The sequence below is a fragment of the Lipotes vexillifer genome, unplaced genomic scaffold (assembly GCF_000442215.2).
Source record: "Lipotes vexillifer unplaced genomic scaffold, Lipotes_vexillifer_v1.1 scaffold741, whole genome shotgun sequence".
NCBI classification, from domain to species: domain Eukaryota; kingdom Metazoa; phylum Chordata; class Mammalia; order Artiodactyla; family Lipotidae; genus Lipotes; species Lipotes vexillifer.
This window is the reverse complement of record NW_006796565.1, coordinates 1,167,894-1,178,118: the sequence shown is the minus strand read 5'-3', so window position 1 is coordinate 1,178,118 and position 10,225 is coordinate 1,167,894. Positions and strand designations below refer to the sequence as shown.

The following is a 10,225-nucleotide window of genomic DNA, read 5'->3' as shown; positions in this document are numbered from 1 at the left end:
GCCCTCTCAAAAAACTTACGTAAAACTGTTTTGACTTTTTTTTTTGGCTGTGTTTTGGTCTTCATTGCTGCACGCCAGCTTTCTCTAGTTGCAGAGAGCGGGGGCTACTCTTCATTGTGGTGTGTGGGCTTCTCATTGCTGTGGCTTCTCTTGTTGCAGAGCATGGGCTCCAGGCACATGGGCCTCGGTAGTTGTGGCATGCAGGCTCAGTAGCTGTGGCTTGTGGGCTCTTCAGCGCAGGCTCAGTAGTTGTGGCGCACGGGCTTAGTTGCTCCGCGGCATGTGGGATCTTCCTGGACCAGGGCTCGAACCCGTGACCCCTGCATTGGCAGGCGGATTCTTAACCACTGCGCCAACCACAAACAGCAATATTTATGTCCCTGTTTTGACTTCTAACAGGCGGCGAAACAGTTCTCAGAGCTTTCTGAGAAGCTGTTACCACGTTATAATCCTCAATTTGGCCCGAATAAAATTTTCCGTTTCTTTCTTAGATAGACTGATTAATTTTTTCATCAAAAAGAGAATGACATAAACTTGTAACTACTGACATAGAAAAGCATCCAAAATACTCTGTTCAGGTAAAAACAAACAAACAAAACAAGAAACAGAAACAATACCATGCGTAACAAGGATACTTTAATAAAAATGGTAAATACTAGCATACACATGGGGAAAAAGCAGTTATTTTGAAAGCTGAAAAGGTAGTACTAAAAGAGACTTTTTATCATTTGTTTTTCTAGAGATTACCAAAGAAACCAAAATGTTCTTAGAAAACACATGAAATAAATCAGGTAAGAACATTCTCAGAGGGCTTTAAAATGTGAGGAAATTGATAACACTGCAGTAATCACACACTGGTCCCAACGTAGACATTTTAAATATGAGCTTTATTTTAAATTTAAAGAAACAATGAAAATAAACACTTTTTACAAATTATATCAAACACTTAAAACATAAAACATAATCTAGGAATGTTAAACAATAATTCTTTTTTTTTTGTAACAATAATTCTTAATTCAAAGTAATGACATTCATAGAATACATCTTGGTGCTAGCCAATATGGAGTTTACTTAAATCTAGTATTTTTTATAAGCTTAACCATTAATCCTTCCTAAAATTCAATGACTATGACTCAACTTTATGAGGTTAAGCTAACCTTCTATGCAATACTCTCCTATAACTTTTTCAAATACAATTTATACCAGTGAGGAAATTATTAAAACATATAAATTATGCTGAGGGGCTTGATTAAAAGGCTGTCTATATAGAGAGATGCATCTCACCTTAGAAAGTGCGCGCACACACACACACACACACACACACACACACACACACACACTTAATCGAAAATAAAATGCCAGGACATTCTCTTAGTTATGCTACACAGCAAACTGCACGTTTATAAATGTCATTCTATTATGTATGAACTGAAAAACATATATTTTTTAAAAAGCCCTTGACATGGGGGGAGTGGAATATGCCTGCATTAAGTGCAGAAACTCAGAGCTTTATGAACTGCCTGTCTCCAGCTGGCTTCCAGGCACCACTGAAAACTGTCACCCTCAGAAAGACAAGATGGTCTTGTTAATGATTTCCACGGCCTCCAGAATCTCATCCTCCTTGATCACAAGTGGAGGTGCAAACCTGATGATATCACCATGGGTTGGCTTGGCCAGAAGTCCATTATCTCGAAGTCGCAGGCACACCTTCCAAGCATCATAATCTAAAGAAAAACCGTCAAACTTGTATGCTGATCCAAGATAAACATTTAAACATTCCCTTGCAGCGTGCATGGGCCAGGGCAGCCTGACAAAACAGAATTCCCAGTACCTAACTCAAGAAACGCAGCTCTGAGTTGCAAGCTTGCTTTGTTCTTACCCTTAAAAATGAAGTTATTTTTCAGCACTGGTTTGAATGGTATGATTAGACATGTTTTTTTTCAGTTTTTCGTAAGTGAAAAAGACCTAGCAAAAAACTTACATGCTAAGGCAGATGTAATTACACAACGAACCAATACAAAAAGAACTGGGATATGATACAGATAACTGGCATAGAATAAGCAATACTCAAAAAGCAGTGAACACTACACATTGCTAACCTGGATTTGCTTCCTGAGCTGGCAGAACTAGACTCTCTCATCATTTTCACTCTCACGACTCTCAACCCTGGCTGCATCAGAATCACTGAAAGGGTCGCGGCCAATGTCTGGGCCCCACTCCAGACTCATCAAATCCGTATCTCTGCAGCGAGGCTAGGCTTGGATTAATTTGTTAAAAGGCTCCCCAGGTGATTCTAAAATGCAGTCAAGGTTAAAATCACTGCTTTAAAAGGAAGGGTTAGGGCAAGAAAATCCGGCAAGGAACGCTTAAGGATTAGAAATGATGTGTTAGACACTAAACACTCAGTTAAGTGGCAGCTGGGGTTGTTTTTATTATCGACATCATCATCATCATTCCTATTATCACTATTGCTCCTACTACCTCTACCGATATGCAAAGCATGAAAGTGAGTGAGGAAAGGAGAGTGAAGAGGAAATGGGACTGCAAAGTGCTCTGTGCAGACTTCCTAACAGAAAATAAACTGAAATCTCCAAGTACTGCATAAATAACCTAAGGCAGAATAACAAATGACTTAAAAAAATGAAAATAGGTGAAATTAGTTATATGTGCCTTCGTGTAGGACAGAGCTACACTTTTTTTTTTTTTTTTTTCCGGTACGCGGGCCTCTCACTGTTGTGGCCTCTCCCGTTGCGGAGCACAGGCTCCGGACGCGCAGGCTCAGCGGCCATGGCTCACGGGCCCAGCCGCTCCGTGGCACATGGGATCTTCCTGGACCGGGGCACAAACCCATGTCCCCTGCATCAGCAGGCAGACTCTCAACCCTGCGCCACCAGGGAAGCCCGGAAAGAGCTATATTTTTAACACCATTAATATAAATCAGGTAATAAGAGTATTAGGCAGAGCCTAAAAGACTTGGTCAATAGGAGGCCAGTCAACAGTTTCAAACAGAGGAAACCAACGACCAGATAAAATACCAAACATGTTTGGAGCTCTTAACAGTAATAACTTGTAAAATATTTTGTCTCCGTACCTTTGGTTTCTCTAATAACAATAGCATTTAATAATCCTTTTCCTCTTACAGCCGTTACAATATCAGAAGGCAGCTTCATGAGCTCATTTCTCAAGATGATACCCATTTTCTCTGCATTTTCAGCAAGGTTTTCTTCTTCCAAAACCTATGTTTGAAGAGAAATTACACAAATATTAAGATTGCCTTTTCTTTTACATTGTTCTTTGGAGGGGAATGCGGACTGTAAGCACAGGAAGAACATGATCAGATACAGACCAGAGTAACTTACCTTCCACTGCTACTTTCCAAAGCCTACACCAGTCTGATTTCTAATCATCTAACATACGCTAGCTCAGACAGAGCCTTTCTTTAGTCATAAACCCATAACCAATCTGATTCTGTGACAAAAGAAGGATTAAAATTTGTTTAATGCAACTGATATATTTTCTTCTTAGGTGAATAAATCAATGGACTAAATATACTTTAACTTTTTAACTGCAATAGAGTTCCCTTTGTTTTTTTCCCTAAAAAGTCCATCCTCAGAGATAATAATTTTATGCCTTTTGTAGGCACTTGAGGAATAAGTCTAAAAGCATTCAAATCCACACTTTAACAACAACAAAAACAAAAAGCCACATGTGCTACGCCAGAGGCTTCACAGGCCAGGTCCAGTCACAGAGTGAGAGTTCTATGTGGACAGGCCAGGGCCTACGGGCCAAAAGCCCCAGGAGACTGCAAACCTGGGAAGCCCCTGGAGGATTCCCGTCTACTAGGCCAAGGTTAAATTACTGTTTGAGAAGGCCTTGCCCCTAAACCCTTTCCTCTGTACTGCATGTTCTGTAATACTCGGCAACCTTATTACATTTCTTATCACACCAGTGGGGGCTCAAACCTAAAAGGCACTTCAACACTACCTCCAGGACTAGCTACTGTACAGCTGCAATCAGTTTTTACCTCCAGGGCCGCGATGGCCACTCGGCAGCCTAGTGGGTTGCCACCATACGTTGAACCATGTTCCCCTGGTTTAATGGTCAGCATTATTTCATCGTCACACAACACTGCGGATACCTGAAAGACAGAGACTTCAGCGCTGACCAAGTCTTTTCTCAGATGAACGCTTCTTATTCTTACCAGGAACACAAATATTTATGAAGCTGATACTAAATTTGACATAAACTTTCAACCAACAAGTGCTACACATCTGCCACCTTAACTAGCAGTGACAAACTGAGTGATGCCTTAACACGTTCCAAGCACATCAGGCACACTTCAATGGCACATAATAATAGCATTTTGGAACCAAAAGAAGAAAGCTATTTCTGCAGTGATATAATTTAGAATTCTTTCCACTCCCAAGGTGAAATGCTTTGTTTAACTGTTTAGAAAACCATGTTCTGCACTATATATTCAGAGCCCTTTAGTCCATACCAATTGTTGGCTCTGAATAGCAAACCCAAGAAAAGAATTACAGTTAAACATTAATTTTTTCCAATCTCTACATTAATTGGTCAGTCATGGTTTTAAACAATTAGTAATACTATGCCTCAGAACTATGGGAGAAAAGCATAAAGGTTACAGGATTACTTCTGGGATAAAATGCTTCCATCCAAAACAAATGCAGCAGAGCAAATCCCAAGGCACACGCAATTTTTCAGTTAAAATAACTAAGTGGGTCACCCCATGGAACTCTGAAATGTTTTTATTACACGTATTCCAGGTGACCTATACATTACTAAGTAAAACCAAATCATCAGAAAGGCACTATTGTCACAGTCGGCTAACGTAAAAATATCTTAAGGATTCATGAGAATAGGGAAGAGAAAGAGAGGTTGAACATTGGACTTACAGGGTATACACCACCAGAAAGTGCCTTTCCTAGAAGGACCATATCAGGTCTGACATTTTCGTGATCAATAGCCAGCCATCTACCAGTTCTGGCCAATCCTGTCTGTATTTCATCAGCAATAAACAGAACCTATTGGAAAACAACAAAACAGCATTAATTATCATTTTCATTTCCATAGGGAAATAGTGATCTTTATTTCACTCCTCCCTGCACAAATCTGTCATTCTGACATCCCCTCAGATTTGTGAAAACATTTTAATTACCCACACAACTTCAGGAGTGTCCTGTGAAAACCCTGCAGACACACAGTTATTTCTGTGTCAGGCCACTCAGTCCCCAGAGGCCCATTCTGCACTATTCTACAAAGTGGTAAGGCACTTAGCCAAAGGGTTTTGTGGGGGGTTTCTGAACATAACTACTCTCTGGGACTAAATTCCCTCATTTATTCCACAACATTTATTAGTAAAGAGGGAGAGAGAGCTTAAATTCTGGAGCAAAGGGATACAACAGAGGGTTTGAGAAGGACCAGAGTACAGACTGCCAGAGCAGAGAGGAAGGAACCGTGGTTAGCGCCCAGAAGTCTGCAGCTCTGCCAGGGCCCAGCCAGTAGAAAGTCAGCTTCTTTGCAGCCTGCTGCTAGAAAGTTCTATAACCACTAGAAAGTTCTGCAGCTCTCAGAATGAAGTGTCCCTCTAGTGGAGAGGTGATGTAATCTTCGCATTTATCCTATTGACCAAACCCTAAGAGAGGCAGGCAGGTGGGCAGGTGTGCAGGTGGCTGACCTGGTGCTGGGTGCAGAGCTCTCGCACGCCCACAAGGTAGCCTGGATCTGGAACAACAACGCCTGCTTCACCCTGAATTGGTTCCACCATGAACGCGGCAACGTTTGGGTCCTGAAGTGCACGCTACAAAAACAGCATGAAAATGTTCTTAGTAACTTCCTTTCAAACCTATTTGGAAATCTGAAATCACATAATGCGCATATTTTCCCATTAATAATAAGTGTGCAAATTAAGTTTTCACACTACCTTATATTCTGACTTCAAAGTATAACTTTCCTGACTGACATTCAATTACCAAAAGCTCTAAATACCTCAGCTTTAAGCTACTCCATCCTTTATTTTCTAATATATACTTAAATGTACTGTAAATAAAAACTAATGAGGGACTTCCCTGGTGGCACAGTGGTTAAGAATCCGCCTGCCAATGCAGGGGACACGGGTCCGAGCCCTGGTCCAGGAAGATCCCACATGCCGCGGAGCAACTAAGCCTGTGCGCCACAGCTACTGAGCCTGCGCTCTAGAGCCTGTGAGCCACAACTACTGAGCCCATGTGCCACAACTACTGAAGCCTGTGCGCCTAGAGCCCATGCTCCACAACAAGAGAAGCCACCACAATGAGAAGCCCGCGCACCGCAACGAAGAGTAGACCCTGCTCACCACAACTAGAGAAAGCCTGCGCGCAGCAACGAAGACCCAACGCAGCCATAAATGAATGAATGAATGAATGAATGAATGAATGAATAAATTTTAAAAAATAATAATGAAAGTGGCCTTTTAAAAAGCCATTAAAGAGAATTCCCTGGTGGTCCAGGGGTTAAGACTCTTTGCTTCCACTGCAGGGGGGCACAGGTTTGATCCCTGGTCAGGGAAATAAGATCCCACAAGCCCCGCAGCCAAAAAAATTTAAATAGATACATTAAAAGTGTATCTTTTTACTTTACAATTCTTCCACTTCATAATTTTAAAAAGCTGGCTGAATGGCTGAAAACTGACTAATTTTGTCTATTAAAGTAATTAACAGGTAATACCCAAGTTAATACTTATGCAGGAGATAAATCTAAAGTGGTTAGTTGGTTGTCAGGATTAGACCACAGAACCTGGTTTCCCCATGTTGGAAACTTGGAAACTAACTGACCATTACAGAGAACAAGGGTGAATGCTGGCCTAACTTTAATATAACAGATTCTCAGTACAATCATATATCTGTTTTTAATTCATACATTCAACAAATTTAAGTTCTATTTACTATGAACTAAAGCACCACGATGCTAAATGAAGTACCTCAAGAGCAGGCAGATCATTATATGGAATGATTTCGAAACCCGGCATAAATGGTCCAAAACCATCGTAACTGGTTGGGTCTGTGGAACTGGAGATAGCAGACAATGTTCTACCCCAAAAGTTTCCAGCTAGAAAGAAGAAATAAACAGTCATTATTTCAATCAAACCCCCCAATGTAATAAGCACTGTTCCCCCCCAAAATGCCCTAGGAAGCTTGATTTTCAAAAAAGCAAGGGTTTGCTTTAGAAAGCCTCCAGTGAGCTCATTTGTTTAAACAAAATCTGATAGTAAACACCCTGGTTCATATGACTGAGGTCTGGCCTTGCAATTACTGTTTTAGGCACTTCTCTACTGAGCCTCTGAAGTGTAATATATAGCCCCTAAGGATAGGTATTTGTCTTTTCTTTCAATAATCCCAAGCCCTAACAAGTGAAGCATTCAATGCTTGTTTTTCTAGAGACGGTTTTTCTAGACACATTTATTATAGTGATATGAGCAAGAGACTACCCTTCATAGAGAATTAGCAGTTTTCCTTTTAAAAATCCAACACTACAGGCTAACTATTCAATAGAATGAATTTTAAATTTCATTTGGATAGAATATCCTCAAGCAGTCCGAACACTTTCAATTTGCCTTCCTTGATGTTATAAGTTGTCATGTGCTAAAAGACAGACATCTGCCTTTGTTCAGGAACAATTTTTACCCATTAATTTATTTCATTAATAATTTGAGGACTGATTAATAATGTCAGGCACGGGGCTTCCCTGGTGGCGCAGTGGTTGGGAGTCCGCCTGCCAATGCAGGAGGCACGGGTTCGAGCCCTAGTCCGGGAGGGTCCCACATGCTGCGGAGCAACTGAGCCCATGCACCACAACTGCTGAGCCTGCGCTCTGGAGCCCACGAGCCACAACTACCGAGCCCGTGTGCCACAACTACTGAAGCCTGCGCGCCCTATAGCCCATGCTCTGCAACGAGAGAGGCCACCGCAATGAGAAGCCTGCGCACTGCAATGAAGAGTAGCCCCCACTCACCGCAACTAGAGAAAGCCCGCGCGCAGCAACGAAGACCCAACGCAGCCAAAAATAAATAAAATTAATTAATTAATTAAAAAAATAATAATAATGTCAGGCACTGTTCTAGGTGTCAGGCATAGAATGATGACTGGCAAGCTCCCTGCCATCAAGGAGCTTCTACACTAATAGGGAAGAAACACCTCAACGTAAACTAGTGAAGCAAATGCACAACGTAATTTCAATGTGGTTAAACCCAAGGAAGAAAAGAAACAGTGGAATAAGAGAGGCTTGGAGGGTCTCCCACGTGTTGTTTTGGTTTTTTTTTTAATATCTTCCCACCACTTCTGCCAGCAGCAACTCAATTAACCCAGTACTGAATTATTCTAAGTTGGCTTCAAAGCATCCATAAACACTACCCTTGCAAAGCCTCTCTCAGCTATGAGTACTATGAATAATCCCCACTTGACTTGTCCACAAGCAACAGCGTATTGATTCTGCCCAGACTTAAGACAAAACGCACACTAGACCATAAGCCTACTTGCTCTCCTGCATCGGCCTCAGGAGTCTCACACCCCGCAGCTTACCCTGCAGTATAAGGGACGTGCAGCTGGGGACAGTCTTCTGTCTCCACCCACTGACTCACCAGCTTCTTTCAACACCTGGGTGAAACACCTTTGCACCCTGTGCTAATGTGAGAGAGACTGGACACAGTCTGTAAGAACTAAATCACCAGAAATGCCATTTTTGTTTGCAAGAGACAGCTTTGTTGTCCTACAACTAAGGTACAAGATTCCAAAATGGCAGACCACAGAGCTGTACAGAGACTTCGGAAACAGGAATCTGTCACCCCCACCCCCAAACACCAACTACGGCTGGCCGTTAGATGAAGTCTGGATTCTGTTATATTATGGGGTTTATAATTTAACTGCGTGTGTCCACAAGGCAAAATATTTAATGATTTCAACCGTCACAAAAATGAATCTTGACCATGTGAAGTGACAAACTTACCCATACTTTATGTTTTAAAAAATTAAAATCAGAGCTTTAAAAAAAAGTCAGAACCTATCCATTGACCATCATTATCAAGATCCCCAAAGTCAGTCTACATGGATAATCTGGATTAACTGCTGGTCTCCCCAATCAGGATTCAACTCATTCCTCTCAACCATTCACAGAAATATACCCAGGGCAACTCCAGCCCTCCTCTTCCAGCAGCTTCTAATGACATGATACAGTAATCCTCAAATACTAAGATTCAGTCATCGGATCACATCTAGGACACGGCCCCACCTGCACACAACCCAACGTCAACAACCTCACAAAAGTGCTCCATCGGCAAGACCGTCTAATTAACCAGAAAACTTCTATGAAAAAAATCAGATAAGCAGATGGGAAACAAGTCATATAGTCACTCATTTTAGGGAGGGAGGAGTAGGGAGTTATTTCGGAGAGAAAAATCCCACAAATGAAGAAATACTTGGAAATAAACCCAAGAAAAGGAAATCCTTCCATTTTTATGAAACATTCAACAATTAACATACAATACATGAGGCAAACACATCTGAAATATTTCATCAGTAAATTAAAATGGTAACTGATATTGTACATTTCGATCACAGCAGTTAATGGTGAATTTCACATACCTGCAAAAACAATCTTTGCTTTGTATTTCGGGATCCCCTTCACGGTATACCCCCATCGACGAGCAAGTTTGCAAGCAGTCTCTCCAGCCTCCACTCCTAGCAAAAGAGAACATCCCTCAGTTTTAAAAAATGCTTTAAACTATCAGAAAATTATAAGATTTTCTCAGCTATTTAACAAAAAAAAAAAAAAGGAAGTATTTTACCTGTATTCATAGGAAGAACTTTGTGGTAGTTGAAAAGTTTAGTAACATACTCTTCGTATTCACCGAGCACATTATTGTAGAAGGCCCTGGATGTTAAGGTCAATTTGTCCGCCTGACTTTTCAAAGCATTCACAATCTTTGGATGACAATGCCCTTGGTTGACAGCACTGTAGGCACTCAGAAAGTCAAAATATTTTCTGCCTTCTAAATCCCATACATAAATACCTAAAATATATAAGGAAAATAACTCTAGAAAAAAATCACTACATTACATAAAGTTCAAAGACTAAGACTGCTAGCCAGGGATTTCCCTGGAGGTCCAGTGGTTAAGACTCTGCGCTTCCACTGCAGGGGGCACGGGTTAGATTCCTGGTCAGGGAACAAAAA

At 41.3% G+C, this 10,225-nt stretch overlaps 1 protein-coding gene across 1 annotated transcript in view; it reads right to left on the bottom strand.

Annotated features, from left to right (window-relative positions):
- Positions 1 to 1,334: 1,334 nt before the first annotated feature.
- The window catches only part of OAT (ornithine aminotransferase), a 12,176-nt gene continuing 3,285 nt past the window's right edge, over positions 1,335 to 10,225 (bottom strand). Inside the window, exons 2-9 of the mRNA XM_007468734.1 lie at positions 9,839 to 10,063; positions 9,636 to 9,731; positions 6,980 to 7,107; positions 5,699 to 5,821; positions 4,917 to 5,045; positions 4,025 to 4,138; positions 3,092 to 3,236; positions 1,335 to 1,724 (exon numbers count right to left, since the gene is read on the bottom strand). Coding sequence (XP_007468796.1) covers positions 1,564 to 1,724; positions 3,092 to 3,236; positions 4,025 to 4,138; positions 4,917 to 5,045; positions 5,699 to 5,821; positions 6,980 to 7,107; positions 9,636 to 9,731; positions 9,839 to 10,063 — 1,121 coding nt within the window. The 3' untranslated portion in view covers positions 1,335 to 1,563. The remainder of the gene's footprint in view (positions 1,725 to 3,091; positions 3,237 to 4,024; positions 4,139 to 4,916; positions 5,046 to 5,698; positions 5,822 to 6,979; positions 7,108 to 9,635; positions 9,732 to 9,838; positions 10,064 to 10,225) is intronic.